Raw genomic sequence first — 20,981 nt, forward strand, 5'->3', positions numbered from 1 at the left:
CAATGATTCAATTTTATATATGTGCACACTTTTTGTTAGTCTCATATTTAAAGATTTAGATTGCAGCTGTGCATAGGTAGATTTTTCATATGTTCAGCATCATGGTATCTGAATGGGTCTGCAGACTGAGTCTCTGGACTTCAGGATTCAATTCAGGGGTCTGAATGAGGTTTACTCTTCGACCCTTGGCCAGGTCACTCGATTTCTTTTGCCTCTCTTTGCCATCTTTTGAGGGAATAGATTAGTATTTCCAATCCCACATACTATGTCTGATTTGTCTAGACAATACATTTTTGTGTCTAGGACTGTGTCTCATTATGTGTTTTTCAACAATGCTGAGGACAATGGGCTTGAATCTTGGTTGGGTGTCTGTAATATAATACAGAATGAAATTAATAAAAAAGCAGGCAGTCTGCTGACTGTTTGTTTCCCCTTGCCTCATGACATGGTGAGGCGTATGTGGGTGGATAAAATATTCTTATTTTATACTTTCTGGTCCAACTCAACATGTTTAGCTAAATGCATCCCTGGTGTGAATCCGCTGAAATTACTGGGTGTACACAAGGGATTAATCTGACTCGATATGTTGCACTTGAGATGGGTGGTTCCCTTCAGGTCTGATGACATAACTTCTTCTAGGAAAACTGCATTTAAGAGCCTTAAATCTTCTAAATCTTTTCATAGTGTGTTCCTAAAGAGGAACATTTTTTTTTTTTTTTTTTATTAGACTCTGTTACAACTAGTAAAAGAAATGTAATCTCAGTGTAGTTAGTGTGATTCACCTTCTCTGCATGACTCTTCTGGCATTTGCAGTGTTTGATGCATTTATTTATATATTTTAAAGGACAGGTTTAAATAGATTACAGCAAACAATTACAAACAGATACATTCTCCCAATCCAAAATAAATATCTGTGTATAAATATGTGTGTGTGTGTATGTATTGATGAAAAAGTAAAACATGCCAGTTTTCCTTCAATACTTGTATATCAAATGCATGCTTTCACATCTCTAGCAAGACATATAGAAGTTACATTTTTAAGGTAACTTACCCAACACAGCATTTTACATATGTAGGTTGATCCTTGGAGTCTGAATTTTGCAGAAATGGTTTTCCCAACAGTATGTCATTTTGAGGTTTATCTGTGTAATACAGTATCAGTCTCATACTTTTTCTGGAGTACAGGAAACATCTACACTTTGTTTCTCAAGAGACTTCTGTGCTTATTGTGGTGGTAATTAGAGGTCACTCTTAACTCTGGTTGGGGTCGTCAGTGGGTTGACACCAGAGTTTAAAGCACTTTGCTGCTTTGAAACCTTGTGCTGCTATGCAGTCTTTGAAAATGATCCTATTGTTCTTTTTTTTTCTTTCAAAGTGGCACCCAGAGTTTAAATATAACATGGAATCTTGTCAGGGAGTGGCTGTAATCAGAGGAGATTAATTATAGATGTGGGTGTAGAAAATTGCAAATGTGAATTGTCTTTTTCATACAATAAAATCTGTCCCTTTAAGTAAGCAACATGCTTGCTTAGAAAATTCTGTGATTTAAAAAGCCAGCCAAAAACCTCCTAAGTGTTACAGCATGAACACCAAATACTTGAGTGAGGTTTGAGTTAATTACTCCCTTTTCCCCTTTACAGAAGTTATGTTAACTTCTTGATTTACTAATTGAAAAATTTTCTTTCCTGCCCACTGATTGTTGCTAAGGGCTGAGTGGGACTTCTAACATGCAGGCATGGTGGTGTGCGTTTGGTAGAGTCGAGTCCTGCTTTTACATGTTGTATCCTGACAAAAGGCCTAAAAGCCCCTGGTAGTGTCTGCCTTGAAATGTCCCATCTTGCTGAGGTCCTGAAAAAAATCTGCAAGGAGACTATGTTATGCTTGTACAAGAAATTGCTTTCTGGTATTTTCTTCCTGGCTATTGTTGAGAACTTGTATAATACTGAAATGGGACTGGCCAGCAAGTGGGCACGGAGACAGTATTTGTGAAACAAGTTTAGCTAGTGCTTTTCTTCATGCGATGCAACCTTTGCCAGAGTCAGAGCTCCTGCTTGCTGCATGAGAAAACCAGTCGTGGCCGTCTGTGGTTGTTTCACCTGCCTCAGGACAGCTGCCCTTTGAGCCAGAGACCATTTTTGTGCTTGGATCTGTAGCATACGTTTCCTCAAGCAGTGAGGAAGTCTGATCTAATATCTCTAAGGTTCGAAAGAGAAACTCCTCATTTCACCTTAGTGGAAGTTGGGCAAATGCCATTGCCTCTTGCAGCCCTATGCATTTCTTTGGCTGATAAGTAAGTTTTGAAGTACTGGGGTAATGCCTACCTGCGTTGGTCAGACATTTGATGGATACCAGTCCTTCAAGGGCTGCGATGTAGCTGCTGTTCCATAAGAGCCTTCCTCTCACCTAGAAGAGTACATTACTCTGCCATGGACTGTGCTTTGGCAGGGAGATTTACGGTAAAGGAAGGGAGACCCGTTTCACATTTTTAAATAAAAGCTGTGCCACCAGTCCAGGGAGACTTCTGACCTTCCAGATGTGAGGCCAGTAAAGCTCCTGAATACAAGTTCACAATTTCAAAACCAAAATTTAGTCTTGTTGATTGTAATGGAGTCTGTTAGGATCATACAAGTTCACAGAGTCAGCAGTGTTCAGAAAAAAATGGAGGGAATAGTGTATCTTGTCAAACAAATACTTTGAACACAGATTTTAAAGAAGACGTGTGAAATCTTTCAGCCAGATATAGTACTACAATATAATATTTTTCAACAACAACAAAAAAAAAAATGCCCTGAAAGGCTTTGGAAAGGTATATAGTCAAATACCAACATCATCATTAGCTTCAATGTATCCAGCTTATAGTCATGAGCAGTTCACTGTCTTCTGGGTGTACTGGTATCTTTTACCAAACTTACACACTTCTAGCAAAAACGAGTCTTTTCTACTAAAACCTTATTTTTTGAAACTGAAGAGCTGTTTTCTGAGATTGAGTTTTCCTCATGATGATGATGATGTTTCAACTGAGATAATGAAGACTTCTAGAAAACAGAAAAATTAACATCCAAATAATTTTTGGAACATTAACTCTTGAATGTTGCAAACTGGAGTTTGTGAAATATGACAAAATTGCCATTGACCTTAATGTTAATAAATACTGGCATTTCATTGCATCATACAGAAGGAGGAAATTAATCCTAGAGTTTTATATAAATATATACATACTTATTTATATTATCTATCTTCTTTTTTTCTCTGCGATTTTAGTGAAAATTTCAAAATGGGGAGAAAGCTTCGCTTTGGCTGTGGCATATAACTTCTTTTAAGAAATCTAAATGTCAGTTGTGTTACTTCTTATTATTTATGATAAGTGTTACCAGAGCATAGAAAGGATGAAGCTATAGTAGAATTGCTAACACTGATTACAGTAATTTGCTTGCTACCTTTATTGGCTAGGTTTAAGGCCTCAGACATGCGAAGACTGAAAGTCAAGGCCTCTGAGTGCAACTAGAATGTGTCTGCTAGTTGTCCCGAACAGGCTTCCCCACCTGTCTTTTTTGTTTGGCACATTTAATGTTTTGTTAGAAGAAAACTTTTTCAGGCAAGAATCAGGTTGCACTGCTGTACTAAGACAGTGCGTTTGAGCAGGCAGGAGTTTCATAGGCTTTGGTTCAAAGGCAATAATAATAAAAAGTGGTGTGTTGTAAATATTAGGAACTTGGGATTTGCACGGTTGGGTGCATGGACCAGACCCTGTCATGTTTTGGTTTGTGTACATGCAATTAAAGAGCTGTTGAATAGGCGAAATGAGTAAAATGCAGACAGTGTATGTGAAATAGAGCACACCCAGACTCACTTGGCCCTGTGGTTTCAAACTAATCTGCCTGAGAGATCTACTATAGTAACTGAGTGACAACAGGTGCAGCACTTCTCGCACTGCTGTGAACTCAACCCACTGCTCTTTGATTCTTTTTAGCACTTAATATGGGCAGTATCCAATACTTTTTACACATTTCAAGACTAGCTGACTGGGTGTCACGTTTTTTCTCCTGTTACCTGAGAAGTATTGCCTTAGGACAAATTGCCCTCTTCTTTTCCCATTTCCCCCAAAGCTGCCAAATACACCAAGCAGGCAGAGAGATTGATGGCAGGTAGAAATACCAGCCGTGTATGTGGATCTCATAATCTGGTTCTGTTTCAAAGGTCATTTATTAATGTATATGACACTAGCCATAATGGAGCTGAGAATAAGTACATGTTTCCTATTGTTCCGTGATAACGTCTGCTGTATTTCAGGCTTTTGTAGTACCAATGCCCAGTTCTATTTAATATAAAGCCTGGATGCTGGGAGGATTTGTGCTGTGTGTTAATTTTTTGTCTGGAACATGTTTGCAAAAAACACAGTCAAATCTGTGACTGTGTTAGAGCAGTGAATTGCTCGTTTTTGTAAAAAGCCTCAAGACTGTGGGGTGCATAATCTGGGAGGACATTGACAGCTTGGTCCAGATGTCAGCATGTGGAGAAATTCACTTGAGCAGGACCTAAACCCTGGTTTTCAGTTTGAATTCAAAATCTGTTTTGAATTTACAGTTTGCAGAACAAAAGAAAAAACATGTTTGATGTTGTGACAGTCACACTCCATTGTTTCAGGTCTCCTTCTGGCCTTCAGAATGTCACATAGTTTTCTTAGTTCTTCAGGCTTTGTAGCTTTAAATAAATCTGGCCAACAGACCACAGAAAGTTACTTTGTCCTCCTGCATGCTATTCCTTTTGGGAACTCACTGTACCCTATGCTAGCCTTTGTAGGGCTTAGCTTTGGTACGGTCCTCAGCAGGTGCAGTTGCTCATAGTTCACCACCATCAAGCCACCCTCAGTACGACAGCCAGGTTGCAAAGACAGTTTTCGTGGAAGTGATCCATTGAACATACTTTGTGATGCCAGTAAATTATTTATGTTCATGAGCTTAAATTCATTTCTGAGCAGTAAGAATGAATGAAGTAGATCCTTTTGCTTTGGAATCAAGTGCAAAGCTTCCATTCACTTCCAGCTGATCAAGACAGGGTTCTCTGCCTTTAAAGCCAGTAGCTGACTCCTTTTCCAGGCCTAACTAGTATCATACCAACCCTCTTGAATAAGAGGGTATCATATTGGTGTTGTACCAACCTCATGTATTAATGCCTTACTGGGGTCACATTTCAGGGGAAAACTCTTTCTTTTGCTAACTATTCTTGTTAGTAGGACTTTTTTATTAACCTATACTCAAAATCGTGATTACTTTCAGCAGACCGCTGCAGTTATGGGATACCACCACAGCACACCCCCACACCGAACTGTATTTTGTTGTCAAAGATAGCAAGTATTCTCCCAGGCAGGGCAGAATCTCTGCAGAATTGGTAGTCACGACCATGCTTCCTTTATCCCTTTTGGAGTGTGGGAGATGGTGTCAGCAAAGAACGGACCAAAGCATAAAACTTTGGCAATTCTTAAGTAGATGTGGAGAAGGTTTTTGCGACCTTTATCTTTTAGGTACATTTTTATGCAGATAACTAAGACCATACAGTATTACCTATTTTTTAACAAGTGTATCCAATTTCCTTGTCTCCAAGAAGTACAACAGAGTGAGAGATAATACTCAGAATGAATAGACAGTGTGGGAAGAGCCACATATCAACTAACTTTGAGCACCTGAGTTGCTTTGGCCATGAGTCTACTTGCCCTGGATCCTTTTGAAAGTTAGTGGGGCAAATAGTACCTTCCAGACAGCATTTTGGGAATTATCAGTGTGTGTTCAACCACTGCAGACTCCCTGAACCTCATGGTTTTCTTGTGAGGACATACTGCTGGTGTTTTTTTCCAGTGTGCTGAGATTCTGGTCATACAGGACTTCAGCACATCTGCAGTCAGTCCTCAGCAAGAGATGTGCAAAACTTCAGAGCTAAACAGTAATAGAAAGGATTGTGTAATAAGCTGTGCCCAGCCAAATCTACTTTATAATGAATGTGGCAGGGATTTTTCTTTCTTTAGGCTGTTGGATGCAAGTAAAATCCTATAGTTTTTTGTAGACTAGAATTTGTAAGAAACTCTAAACATAATCATGTTCCTGTGAAAATCTGGTTTAAATAAAATAAAAAATTTCCATACAAAAGGGTTGCTTTTTTCAGTAGGAGTATGCTAAGCAAAACTTTTTGTTCCGAACAGAGAAAGGAAATCTTTCATTTCATTGTATTTGGAATATGCTTGAGGAAAAGAGTCTTCAAATTCATGGTATTTCAGCCTGGCTAAATATGGCCTGTGCTGCTGAGGGTTCCGCACCATGTCTGCTCAAGGCCTGCGTTAGATTAGGCAGCTGGGAGAGGACTGTTGCCTAGATGATTGCCTGTTAACTCAGCACCTTTGAACCCGGTTGATCCTGGTAGTGAAGTAAGGGGAACATTTGCTTCCATCCATCTGGTTCATCCAGCTTCAGCTAGTGCAAGTCTGGTGTTTATGGCCAAATAATTGAGGCAATACTGCCAAATAGTTAGGAAAAAAAGGGATATACCACAGTGAGTATCAGTGCTGTTTCTGTTTAATGTCTGCCCTTCATCTCATAAAGTTTAGGAGTTGCTGTGAAATACAGATTTTTCTAATAGTTGAGGCTTTCTTTGTAGGTATAGTGATTTGATTCCTTGGCTTCCTCTTTACCATAATGCCTTTCTGGATACAGTTTTTCCAAGTTATGAGTTGTGCTATCAGTTTCTCAGGGTGATACTCTAGAGGCAAATTTCTGAGTGATGGCCCATAAAGCTAATAATATCTATGCCATTGGTGTTCAAAAGTGGAAAACCCATGAGCAAACTGCTCTTTCTACATGTGCCTACAGCTCTCTAGGTATACAAATTGAGCAGCTGTGTGTAATTATTAGAGCACCTCATCAGGTAAGTGGCAGGGATTTGAGTTCAACGCATCCAGGTTCTTCTGAAGCATGTAGTGAAGTTAATCTGTCATTACAGGCATGTCAAATAAATTCTTTTTTCTTGAGAAAGACATTCTGCAGTATAATATTTTATGTAAGATATTAGGGCTTTGGATAAAGCTACATTGTTCAATTAAACATGTACTTTTTACGTTGCAATTGAGTGGTGGCAAGGGTGGAATAAGGAGCTTAAGTTCCAGAGAAGTGTAAATGCTTGGACTGTGTTTACAACAAGTGTTTTGAGGTTCCTGCTGTGGCAATGAAAATAAAAATCTGATGGCTTAGTGTTTTAGCTCAGATTTGAAGTTGGTCTTCATATCAGAACCTTCCAATACAGATCTGCCAGTTAATTCATTTGGGAAAAGGTGTCCTTCCCAGTTCATGTTTTCTATATTGTATTAAAAATTCAACCAGAAATTATCAATTTGTCCTTCTTCTGTAAGCACTTTGCATTTGTAGATCTATGCAAGTAGGATGAAATCACATCCCCATTGCCATTTCATACTAGAGTATGTTCACTCCAGCCATAGGCAGTAAGAGAGCTCGGAGATGCTGGAATTCAGTGGATGGCGAGGGCCAAGGTGTCCCATTCACGCTGTTTCGGTGGGCCTGCGTATGTAATGTGGTGTTCCTCAGAGGGGGCTGTGTGGAAGAGCTACCCCCTGTTTAAAACATGCTCCTTGGAGTCCAGCAAGGCTGCTCACATTTCTCTTTGGATAAGCATGGCAACTCCGAGGGAGTTGCTTCGTGATCTTTGAAAGTGAGGGGCCGTGACATTTAGCTCTCGTCCTTGGAGCATTTTTCAGGGTGTAGCAATAGTTCCTAACATTGATCTAATTAGAAAAATACATGTTCGGTTCTGATGATAATTTGTTATGATTTGGTATTTACCATATTTGGGGAACCTTGGTACATTATTGTTTTACTCTTTATGTCTAGAATTTTTTCCTGAAGTGTTGAGATGATCTTTATTTCTAGTATCCTGTCTTTATTTTTCCTTTTAATGAGAGGTTTGAGCTGATTTGGGGAAAATGTTCATTTTTCCCCAGTATTTTCTTCAGCCTAGAATTTATTCACACAGTTTTTGTCAAAGGTCCTAATTACATTTCAGTGTCTGTCTTTTAAATCCTTGGAAACTGGAATTTCTTATATCAACATTGTCATTGCTGTAGTTACAGGTCACATGCTTTTCTGTTTTCAAACCAGACACTAAATTGTAATTGTCTGGTCTATTCTTAAACTGTTTAGTGAGAAAAAAGTGTGTGTGTGTGTGTGTGTGTGTGTGTGAAAACTGTTTGGAAAGTAACAGTCAAATAATCTCCATGGTGTTTATAAATAGTTATCTCTATTTCTTTTTTTCCCCAAAATGTGTAATGTTAATAAGTTCTCTGGTTGCAAAGAGCAAACAATGCACCCCTATAAACAGTGGGGTTGTGAGTGAACATCACCAGTCCTCTGGTGGTAAAAACATGGTCACTCTGAAAGAACAGAATGACATGATGTATTTAAAAGGTACATTTCTGTCCTGGATGAGAAAGTGGGAGTGTGGGGAGTCCATATAGTCAGCCAGTCTTCACTCAGTGTCACATAAGAGGATGTACACTGAGAACAGCGCCTTTAGCCGTCCCACCTTGTGAGAATCCTGCCTTCACTTGTACATCCTTGGTTCTTGTTGTAAACTGCCAAAATATGGTGAATCCAAGTTCCAGATAGTTTTCCAGCTGTGTGAACAGGCTCTTCCTCTTCTTAATTGGCTTTACTATGTGTACAGTTTCAGTGTCTAGAAGCCTTATCTTTGATTTGTCCATGGTAAATAAAAATAGCTTTTCTTTTTCTGTTTTTTGCTGATTTCTTTGCTAGTTTCTGTTACTATGTTATTAAAACCTTGGCTAAAATTGACTCACAAAGAAAATTCCTCTGAAAGTGATTTCTCTTTGAGAACAGTTACGATGATGTGTTTCCCTCAAATGCATCTGAGATGTCTTATGCTTGATGGTATGGTAGTTCCCAAGGGAAGAGGTAGCTGAAGTTTTCAGTGGTATTTCGCATTTTTAATACTTTTTAGTTTATTGACTTTTCAAGCACAATTTAATGCTGATCTTCTGAGATGACTCTTAGTGTTCAGACAGAGAACAATCTGTGTAATAGTTAATCTTCAGGAATGTTATTTGTATTGGGGGGAATGAGAGGTTGAGGATTTTGATCATTTTAGGAGAAAAGCATTCTATTTGTTATGATAGACATTTCTGCAAGTGCTCTTCTTTTTTTGTTTGTATTCTGCTCCTGTAGTCCGCCCCGTGAAACCATACTGTCAGGGAATTTTAGCATCAGTTTATTCAGTAACGAGACCTGAAACAAGAACTTTATATTACACTCAGTTGCTTCATGGCTAATGCTGTTTCAGCATGTCACTGAATTGTCATTGACTTCTGCTGAAATACGGACCTAGTGATGGTACTTGAACACATGCTATGCAGAAGCTTTGGTAGCTGGATGCAATTGGCTTGTGCATGTTCATCTGATAAAATCATTTTGTACTTGCAGGTGTTGAAGCAGTGCCATTTAACCTAAATATCAGTGCGTCCATAATCTCCTGAAAATTGTAACTCAGCTTGAACATAAGTAATAGAAAGTTTTTTGAAGGAAATGCTGTGTGCAAAACATGGCTGTTTAGGTACAGCCTGGAAAAGCAGGAATCTTTCTCTGAGCTTCTTGCTGTTTTGTTCATGCTATGCTGCCTTCTAGGCATATGCATGACCTGTTACTTGACTGATTTATGTAATGAAGTGCCCAGACTAGGAATTGTTTCAGCATAGAAGAATCTTAAACATAAGGTCCTTTTAAGGTATCTCAAGACATCACTCCGAACAGGAACCATTTTTTTAATGGTAGCTTTGTGCTTGGAATTTTTCACCAGTGAATGAAGAGATCATTTTGCACAAAGTTGTTTCAAGTCACAAGTTTAAAACCAAATCTGTTCATTTGCCTGATTCCGTGCTGTATTGTCTCTTTTCTAGGTCCCTCTGTACAGTAGTGTGCAAGTGGACGTACACTCCAGATGGAGGTTGGGATGACACTTTCTGGGAAATGATAGGTTTGGAAGATTTGGTGAAGGATAAGTATGAAAAAATAGGTGCGTCAAGGAGTTTTCTTGTTTTATACATATACGTAAAAAGCTAAATATATATAAAAAAAGATATATATATATATACATAAAAGATATCTATGTATAAAAAAATCTTTTCCTCTATTATTGTGAATGTCAGCAGAAATGTAGCAGAACTTGAAGCTTCAGATGGGTTGATAACAAGGCTGGGTGCCCATAGGACACAGCTTTCCTAAGTACACTTGTTACTTTGCATTGTAATGAAAAACTGTGTTTAAATTTTCTGTCTTTTACCCTTCTGAAAGGCGTAGCTAGCCTTTCAGTACTGCTCAGTTGCAACAACTAACAAGTAAATGGGAGCCTCAGCAACTGATTATGTGAAGATGACACCTGATATGGGTATATTGGATGGCAGGCTACGAAAAAAAAAAGCCACAACATAGTAATTTATAGCTATTACTGATAGCATGTGATCTGTACCCATCTCCCTTACAGTAATTTTCAAAAAAAGTGCTGCTTCTGCTTGTTGTTATCGTCATACTGTTTTTTACACTCTCTTAGACCCTAAGTTTAATTAGAATGGCAGTCTTGCTAATAGCAATTCCTACAGCAGATATTCATTAAAAGTCCATAATGTTAATATACCAGAAAATTTCCAGGATAACTTTATTAGACTTTCCCTGTTAAGTTAATGGACTTTTAATGGATGTCCTAAGCAGACATGTCATTAACAAGAATATTACCAGACATGAATTAAAATATGCTCATTCATCAAAGTTAATTATCTGAAATATCCTTTGATTTTTTTTTTTTTAATGTCTAGCACTTTGAACAAGTTTGTACAGCAGTTTAAATGCAGTAACATGAAATGGAAATGGTGTAGGGAGGACTGTAGTGAAATGAAATCTATTAACTTTTATGATCATCACAAAATATACTATAAGTCATTTTCAGGTTATCAGAAATTGTACTTGAAACTTCCTTGAATAGATTTCAGCTTTTTCCCCTGCAAGTGAAACAGTTTATGCAAAGATATGAAACCTGCTAGGACTATCAGGCTTTTTAGCTTCCTGAGGTTTTAGTTTGAATACAATTCTTACATCATCTATCACATGTGGCTTTTAGCAAATCTTCAACAAGTTAAAATAAGACTTGCAATAAATACGTGTTTTTACCAGAAAACTGAACATCTTGGCAGCTGGTGGTCTCATGGAAGAGTATTTTTAAAATAAATTATTTATGAAGTGTAAGCTAAGGCTTTAATACAATATTTATGCAATGCACTTCAAGGACAGCACAAAGCAATTTGCCATTTGAGTAACTAAACATACATGTTGTAAATGATAAAGTAGCCACTAATAAAAAGGGTCTTTTGTTGTGATGGAAGCCTCATAAAACTAATCTATATATGGCACAACATTTAGCAAGGCTAAAATCATTAATGTCCAATATCAGGTCTATATTTTTTTTAAAGCACAATGTTTACAAAATAAATCAGTAAATTAACTTCTGTTGATAGGTGTTTCTTGCGAGACAAAGATGTTTTCCTGAGTTAATGGGGAAAGTGTCTAGCTCCCTGGGCAGTTGTGTTGATTTTCAAGAAATGAACCATAGAATACGTGGGTATCTCTCAGCTGGAATTGGAGAAGCAGAATCTGACCTCCAAAAATGCACCAAACTGTAGGCTAGAACTTGAAGCTTCTGAAGAGCACATACTTTTACTCACCTTGAGAAATCCTTTGATTTTCAGATTCTTGGGCTGATTACCTTAGGTGTATCTTAAGTATCCGACAGTTTTTGTTTTGCATAATAATGCTGAAACCTAGCCTTAGATAGACTATATGCTTTTTTCCATGCCCATTTGCCTAACCTTTTCCTTTTTTAAAAAGGAAGTGTTAAATTCATTATATTTAGCCGTGTGATAAAATCAGAAAAAAAGCAGGACAGTGACCTCATTCATGTATCTATGAAGAGGGAGTATGGAGCTCTCTGTATGAATGTGGAAACCAGATAGCAACTACTCCTTCATTCCTTTGGGTTTATCTTCTAAACCGCACCTGTTGGAATTTCTTGGAAGGGTTTAGCTTCAGAAGGAGACAAAAACCACCAAAACAAAACAACTCACTCCCTGCCCAGAAGCTACTCAAGGTTGCTGAGGTCTGTGTTGTGTGCTGTGGAAGTGCTTTGCTCTCTGCCACTCCTAATCTTATCAGTGTCCCTGTACATGGGAAAATGAGAATGATAGCATTGTTCCAATGAGAGTTTGGGGGATCTGTTTGTTTTAATGAGTGATTGGTGTTGTTTGACTTGGGAAGAGCATGCCGAATAAGCTCTGCTTTTCTTAATTCAAATTAATCAGGATAGTGTACATTCACCTGCTGGGAAAGTGCCATTGAGTCACTACAGCAGCACTGGTCAAACTGCAGCTGGAATGGTCTTGTGCAGTGGAAGACTCCTTCCTACCAACTCCCAAGGTGTCAGCATTGGTGGTGAGACACCATCACTGCATAGACCTCCTCCCAGGAGCCCACAAATGCCACGCTGAGCACAACGAACACGGGATCACACCATGAATAAACTCAACTCAAGCTATATTTATAATATTGCTTCAGGGTGCTGTCCCATAATTGAACAGCCTCAGCTGCTGTTAACTTCAGCACATTATACAAAAGGAAGGCAATTTGTTTAAGTAACTCGAATGGACAAACAGTCAGAGTGTGTGCTTCCAGAAAGCACGTCACGGTATGCTACAGCTGACACAAAAGAATTTGAAGCAGTAGACTTGGCTTGCAGATTAAGGAACTTGAAATTGCCAGATAACCTAGGTAGAAGTAGGTTGAAGGGAGGTTGTACATGGTCAAAACCTCCTCCTAAAATGAAAACAAAACCGAAACTCTAACAAGTCTGAAGTAATTCTAGAGGAATTTCCTTTTCTGTTCTCAAGCTTGTCCAAGTCTGTGGATGTCTGCTCAAGGTTTGTTTAGCTCAGATACAAGGATGTATTTTAATGCCTGCATGTTCCCCCTGTAAAGAGAGACAATGGTGTTTTTCTTACATCTCACTCCTAAGAGATTAACAGGCTCTGAATCATCATTTCTTTCTAAACAAAGCAAAATGTGGCAAGATACAATTAGCAACATTTTCTTATTGTAACAAAAGTAAATACATAGTTTACCAGTGTAAAGTAGGCAAAAAGGTATGTGGTGGTGGTGTTTTTTTTAAATCTCTAGTGAAATCATTATTATTTCCAATCAGAGGGAATTAGACATGGATAGGTATGGCTAGATGTTTTTTCTGGAGTACCTTTAACTTTCATGACACTGGAAATATTTATGGAAATTCCCTGAGAACAACTTATTTAATGTACATATTTCATTATTCTGATAAATATGCTTTTAAACATCACTTTTAAAATGTCTTGCCCTTTAAAAATCTATTTACTGTAATCAGAGTGATGTTTGTGGTTCCAGGTAGTACCCTTCTCTTAGTTTCAGTTTAACTTAACATATGACCTTGTTGATAAGGAGGCCCTCACACCTGACCTTTAGGATCTTCCACAAACTTTTCCCACATTAAGGTGTGGGTTCACATATGAAAGTTCCCAGGCGTTTGACATTTTAGATTTCTCAGAGCAGACTAACTTTTCAGGGAATCCACATAATGAGTTGTTTCTGGTCCCTTCTATACCTCGTGAATTTATTTGATCATGTTTGTGAAGGTAAAGAGTCTTATCTGGAGATACTACAGAATTTATTGATCCCATTAATTTGCCCACCAAGAGAGTACAAGATGGCTTGTATTCAAAACCACTCTGAAAGTGTTGTGTACTCCAGGCATTAGCATTTATCTGCTGCGGTGAAAGCACATGATGAGTATCTCTTTGTGGTATTATAAAACCTGGAAAGACATTAACAATTCCGTTAAAATTTCATGGACTATAGACCTCTTAGGGTACTGAAGCGTAGATTCCATTTGGAGGAAAATGCCTGCTAAATTTTCACCACAGCCCTCTACTTCAGGGGCTACTTAAGGGACCAAATAATGATTTTTTACTGAATGGTAATATTTTATACCAGGTCTTTTTTTGGTTGAAGATGGCACCTTTGTCTGAGAGAGCATTGCAGATACTGCAGAATAGGTTTCACTGATCCTGTAGGTTGTGTGTTGAAGACTAAAATACTGTCTTTTGTAAAGGACAGTTTGTCACCTTCTTCCATCTGTAATGGAGCAGCACACTAATTTTAATAAAGTTGTGGGGTTTTTAAAGCAAGCTGCATACTTGGAAATAGAGCTTTTCAACATGATAAGGATTTCATAAACCCATTTCCCAGCTTTTCCTGACTAGGAATTTACAGCCACGTCTTCAAAAGTGAATTAATACACAACTAGTACATATGGGATTTTTATGAACATCTGAGGCAGAACTGAGAAAATTATTTGGATTGCATTTGGATTGTTTAAATCTCACAAGTTTTATGGAAGCTCAGCAATTGCCTTGAACTTTGAGTGCTTGAGGTTAATATGCTAATGAAAATAACTCTTGCATGGACAGATTGTGATATCAGCAGATAGGGTTTTGTAGACAGCTGTCGTTAACAATCCTGTTCACAAAATGATAAACTTGCTTACAATTACTTGGGGTTTTTTTCCATAAACTTTCATATAACTGGATAATATGGAGATCAGAGTTTTATGCCTGTCTTCAAGCAGCACTTCTGTCTCTTTTGTATCTCTGAAACTGTAGCCCTGCTTTACCATAAGACTGGTAGAATTCTTTCATGTTTGATTTTGACTTTGCAGGTGATGGTATTGTAAGGAAGAACACCCTCTGGTCCTTACACATCTCTTTACTTAAAAGCCGTTCTGAGTCTTGTACCCACTTGTCCTTCTTAGCCACCTTCAAGCAGAATGCTTCCCATTTCCTATAGACTGCCTCAATCCACATCTGGTAGGATTTCTTCTGTTTGTTTGGAGGGTTTTTTTAATATTTTTTTTTAAATTTTTGCACTGTATTTTCAGTTATGAAGGGTTCAGCCTGACTCTAAAGTGCATTTATGGTTAGTGGTCGTTACTCCCATACATCAGTACAATAGTGTCACCTCCCTGTTCCAGCACACTGTGCTTTAGTGTGCAGCCCTAGCACTTTGCAATGTCTTGTCTGTAACTCTTCCCGTAATTCCTGGACTTCGGGGACTGGAAGCTTGATGTTTTCATGTACCTGGGCACTTGCATGTGCCATTTTTGAATACCCTGAAAAGAAGGTTCTATAGAATTTTAAGACTGGATGTTCTTTTCTAACGCTTTTTCATTTGTAGTATGTATTCACAAATCGATGATAAAGAAAATGGTATATCATCTGGGGCTTGATAGCTGTGACTCCCTTGGTTGGTACCTGCTGTCACTCAGCATGCGCAGTCTTTACAATATGCTGGGTTTTCAAATACGGGTGCAGCCCTCTAGCATTCAGACAAGTGACAAACCAGCAGGCTGTTTATTCATGAACTTGTTATCATATGAATGGTTATATTCCTGTGTGTGCCAGTGTCTACTTCCGTATAGAAAGCTAATGAAGATAATGGTATTACAGAGATATAGCTATAATGAAGATAATGTTATATACCTCACTTAGATAGAGTCTGCTTATGTTTTGTATTTTGTCAGTAGTAGTCAGTTTTACTACTTGGAAGTTCTATTAATTTATTTACATTTAGGCTGAAAATGGAAGATTCAGTCCAGGCTGGGAGAATACAGTCAGTGTTAACTTATGCTCCAGCAGCTGTGAAAGGAACAGTCGATCCATTAGTTCTGCCAGTTTTCTATCTTTTCCAAGGCCTTTGATGCCAGATGCTTCGAAGTATATGAGGGATTTCCTTGAAGGCTGAGAGAAAGGGATGATGATTATTTTTTTTTCAGGTCAGTTTGTAGCTGCCAGTTCTTCGTGAAGCTTTATTGTAACAATGAGCTTTGAACACTGTACTTTGCAAATGGTAGAGAATAGTAAGTAAAAGGGTTCTCTAAAGTATCTGTCTTTGGTCTTTTGCTGTCCCTAATAAATTACAACATGTTACAATTTCAAACAAAATTAAAAGGATGAATCAGAGGATATTTACACTTACATGCTGTCAAAATCCATGGAATTTACAAGTGAAGGGTGTTCCAAATATGCTAACATTTTTCTGGCTTCCTGTCATTTCAGTCTGTCCAAGAGCTGTAGCAACTGTAAAGGAGCTGAAACTGGCACAGTGCAGAGAGGTTTTAGGGTGTCTCCTTCCTTAGAGCTTGAGGCATTATTTCATAATATATGATTCAGCAGTAAGAAGTTAGAAAGAATTTTTCTCATAAAAGCTACACGCTCCTGTGATTTCTATTTTATTTCATGTTTTTTCCATCTTGAGATCACTGAATCACGTGAGTAATGAATGGTTGAGGTTAGAAGGGACCTCTGGAAATTATCTAGTCCAGCTTCTCCTGCTCAAAGCAGAGTCACCTACAGCAGGTTGCTCAAGGCTGTGTCCAGTTGACTTTTGAGTATTTCCAAGGATGGAAACTCCAAAATCTGCCTGGAGCAACCTGTTCCAGTGTCTTGACCATCTTTCCCCAAGAAAAACGTTTTTTTTTTTTGTTTAAATGTAATTTCTTGTATCTTGTATCTTGTATCTTGGTTTATGCACATTGTCACATTGTAATTGGGTGCCACTGAGAAGAGTCTTGCTCCATCATCTTTACTCCCTCCCATCAGATGTTTATATACATGCTGATAAGATCCAACCCACACACACCTCCAAGCCTTCTCTTTGCTGGCCTTAAAGTCTGCAGTCTCTCAGTCTCTCCTTGTATGACATGCCTCTGTCATCTTTGGGGTCCTTCTCTGGACTTGCTACTGTATGTCCACGTTTCTCCTGTACTGGGGAGTCCAGTATAAAACACAGCACTCCAGGCATGGCCTGGGCAGGGAGCAAGGAGCAGCTCCCTTGGCCTGCTGGTGGCACTCACTCTTCCTAATGCAGCCCAGGAGACTGCTGGCCACCTGTGCTGCAAGTGCACGTCGCTGGCTCATGTTCAGCGTGGTGTCCACCAGACCTCACGGGCCTTTTTTGCCAAGCTGCTTTCCAGGCAGTCCGCCCCCAGCCTGTCCTGGTACATGGGCTCCTTCCACCTCATGTGCACAACTTTGCTCTTCCCTTTCTTGAATTTCATGAGTGTCCCGTCAGCCAATTTCTCCAGCCTGAGATATTCTTCCTCTTTCCAATAACTGTTCTGTAACAGGCTGGGCTACACTTGGGTAGCTCAGGTTTCTTCACAGTGTTTCTGGGTGACATTTTCCATTCCTCTTGCACTGTAAGGGGAAGAACCATCATTCACCCTGCTTATCATCAGGGCGAGTCCTGCTGGCAGATTGTACCTTTCCAATTCTTCCTCCTCCCTGCTGCAAGAACTGAAGAGTACTGTGTGGTATTTTTTCATCCTCAGGCTCCATCATAGCTTAGACGATTAATAGTAAAAGCCTTAGAGTTTTCAAAAAGTAAGAATAAATAATTTCCTACTGCCTACTTTAGAGTTCTGGTCTCACTCTGTCTGCCTGTGGAATCATCTTTTCTTCTACTCTGGCAACATAGTGGACTTCTGAGCTTTCTCTTTGTTTCTGGTCTGAAAACTAGGAGCTTTTTCTTTTAATTTCTGTTTTTAAAAGTCATAGGAGAAGCTTTGAGAAGACTTTGAGCCTGTTGTGATTGTTTAGTATTTAAATTTCTCACATATTATCCTCCTTTCTTATTTTTCCTACAGTTCTAAAAAAAAAAAAAAAAAGAAAAAAAAAAAGCGCATTTCTCGGATTAGTTTTAGGTTGTTTCTTCTTTTTACCTGAATCTTCCTCTCCCTGGTCCTGATCTGTTCCTTGTCTTTTTTTGCTTAAGCCTCACACTGAGATATCTTTTAAAACAGTGATGTCTGCTTTATGAGTCAGGATTCACAGAACCAGAAGGACTATATCAAACAATTTGCCCACTTCCTCCATGTCAGAGGCTGTTGGACTCCACAAAATGAATGTTTAAGTAGTTTAAAAGTAGAACCAGTCTTGATTTTATAATTTCCTGTGGTGGAGACCCCACTTCAGACTTGAAGGTTGTTGATTGTTAATTACTGTCTTTTCTTAAATGTAATGAATTAATTAAAGAATTCACTTTATTTTTTAATCTGAACTTTTAACTTGCCATTCCTGTCTGGCAGACTGTAGTGACATGCCTGAACTGCAGAGATTGACATTTTCTGTGTTAAAGGAAAACACTGAACTGCATGAGGTTTTTCTCCAAAACTCTTATGTGGACAGTTGTACTCCTAAATCCTTGTAAGTGCTTTCCTGAGTGATTTCTGAACTTTTTATTATGCATCAGTATCTTCTCAGTATGGGTATAAGAACTGGGTACTGTGTGAATGTGGTGGGGAGTAAAATTGTGCAGAAGCTTAGCTGAAAGATTCCAAAGTGTCCTTTGAGTAACTGATCAGGTTATTTTTGGTCTGTCATGTCTTTTGGTTTTGAAAAAGAGTTAATTGTTTCTTCAAAGAGGAGTTGCTATCGTGTGAATCATTGAAAAGCATCCAGTAATAAAAAAACATTTTGTTAAGTAATAATCTGTAATTAATACAGAATTGCCTGTACAATCCTAGTGATGTCCTGTACCAAAAAAAAGTCTGATTACTTGCAACTCTGAAAGTGTGGCGATAGTCACGTCATCTAGATCCATGATCTTCGTATTTAGAGAGACTATTAGAAATATTGTGCTGTAAAGTGCCATAAATCTTAAGTCATCAGCCTGTTGAGATTATTGCGTGCAAGCAAAAATGTGAGATCAGGTAGCTGAGTTTGGGTGCAAATACGTTGCATCTAGTTAGTAAGACATCCGAATTTATGTATTGTGTACCCACATGCATGTCAGCATAGTGAGTAGTGAACCATGCATTACAAGAGGTGTTCATTCTGCACTGTTTCACTGAAATCTAGTAACGAAAACTCAGTCACGTCCGTCAATGTACATGCCTAATGATCCAATGATGCAGAATGCTTTTTTTCTTTTTCTTTTGACCTTTAATCAGGAAAGCTTATCATTTATACATGAAGTAGCTGTCTTTCATTTGGACAAGAAGGAAGTAGTCTTTGTTGAAGTAGCCACCTATGGTCTGCACACCAATTTACTTTTCAGCTTAATGAATCAGGATCTGCCTGCACATTGGTTGCTTGCTTTTGCCAGTATCTAGCAACCTAATATGTCTGCCTTAAGTAATTACATGTTAGGTAGTTGAGATGTAGTTCAGCCAAAGGCATAAGCTGTATGGGAGAGTGGGATGGAAAGGACCCAAATCAGATTTGCCTCAAGCTACTGTGGCAGCTTGCTGAGACAGAGATGAATTTTGAACTGAAGAAAGCCAAAGTGATCTTGTTTAACCAACTGTTTTTCTCACTTTTAAATAAGCTGGCCTATAGTATCACAATTTGTTTTGGTTTTCCTGAATGAAAATCCTGAAGTTTTTAACTGCCAACCAGGAAATTTTATGGAGGGTATTTCCAGGTTAAAAAAAGCCCAAATGTGACTGTTACTGACACCTTTTAACCATCATGCGTTCAGTCCTAAGAAAAAAATGAAAAGTACAATTTTATAGTCTGCATCGTTATTCTGCTTCCTTCTGATCTTAGCGCTATTTCTGCTGGTCGGCTGGGTTAAAAATTGTAGAACAATCAGCTATACGTGTGTTTAACTAGATAACTTCTTCAGCGCGTGCTCTATGTTGCATATTTAACAGGATATATTTTTTGTGTATTGTCTTTTAAATTAAAAAAGCATTTCGATTGTCCAGTTTGGGGGAGGCTATAAAACAGAGTCAGGATGTACCCTTCGGTTGGGTTTCTTTCTGAGGTTGCTGGAATCTCTACAAGGGATTGATATATCCATGTTCAAGTTTACTTGCATCAAGTTAGTGAAGAAAAGGGACGTCTCCTTTTGATTTTCTTCCTTTTGTACTTTTGTGCACTTATAGAGCCAACTATAAGTGCGTATGAAATGCAGCTCCGTTCTGCGTGGTAGATGAAAAGCTGCTGGCAGTGAGTATATCATAGCTGAGTCAGCTGGGCCCCCTGCTGCGCTCTGCTTTTGTTGTTTTTAAAAAGGTCTATGTCCTAAAGTACCTAGTTCTGTTAAATATTAGTAAGCCACTACAGCGAATTTTGATTACTAAAGTTGACTGAAGATCTATTGTCTGTCGTGTGTGTTGCGTCTGGTAAATAGCTGGTTGCTGTAGTAACTGCCTAAAAAGGTAGAAGGGTCCTTGGTACCACATAAATTCTTTAAACAAAGCCTGATCATAGCAAATTCTAACATTAGTCTTCGAAGAAGGATAAAAGAGGAGGAAGAGATTCAGACGGCTTTTTCCTTTTGTAAACTCTCTGCTTTATAGGGCAAAAAATAGCTAGAAATAGTGTGTCTCATCCGAAATGAAAAGGTTGTGGATTAAGGCATTGCGTTACCGAAACAGAAAGTTCTCCAGCTTCAGCCATTATGGGTTTGTTTGGTTAGGTCTAATTTTGGAAGTCATTATGGCAAAGGTAAATGACTTGCACAGGAGACTACTGTAAACAAAAGACTCGATACATTTACTTTGGCAGGAGCCCTGAGAAGACTCGGTCCTTTCACTGCCTCTTTTATGCAGCCCTCTGTCACGCTCACTGCCCGCCTCTGTATGCAGGCGGCTCTCATTTCCCTTCCTCCCTCTCTGACAGCGTCTTCCCCCTGACAGGTAGGATTTAGGGGTGGCAGCACCTGCTGTTGAAGGGCTGGTGTGTAACAGTGGAATACCTTGATTTTTATAGCAGTTGTCCCTTGGCTTCTAAAGCCACTGTGTTTTGCTCAAGTAAGAATCTACTCACCCTCTCCCAG

At 38.7% G+C, this 20,981-nt stretch overlaps 1 protein-coding gene across 17 annotated transcripts in view; it reads left to right on the forward strand.

Annotated features, from left to right (window-relative positions):
• The window catches only part of FGGY (FGGY carbohydrate kinase domain containing), a 325,638-nt gene that overhangs the window by 225,368 nt on the left and 79,289 nt on the right, over positions 1–20,981 (forward strand). For all 17 annotated transcript variants that reach the window (XR_008748940.1, XM_055814962.1, XM_055814957.1 and 14 more), the window contains one exon: positions 9,968–10,083. Coding sequence is in view for 16 of the 17 variants with exons in the window: in XM_055814962.1 (XP_055670937.1) it covers positions 9,968–10,083 (116 nt within the window). In the remaining variant the exon portion in view is untranslated. The remainder of the gene's footprint in view (positions 1–9,967; positions 10,084–20,981) is intronic.

Source organism: Falco peregrinus, chromosome 10, assembly GCF_023634155.1.
Source record: "Falco peregrinus isolate bFalPer1 chromosome 10, bFalPer1.pri, whole genome shotgun sequence".
NCBI classification, from domain to species: Eukaryota; Metazoa; Chordata; class Aves; order Falconiformes; family Falconidae; genus Falco; species Falco peregrinus.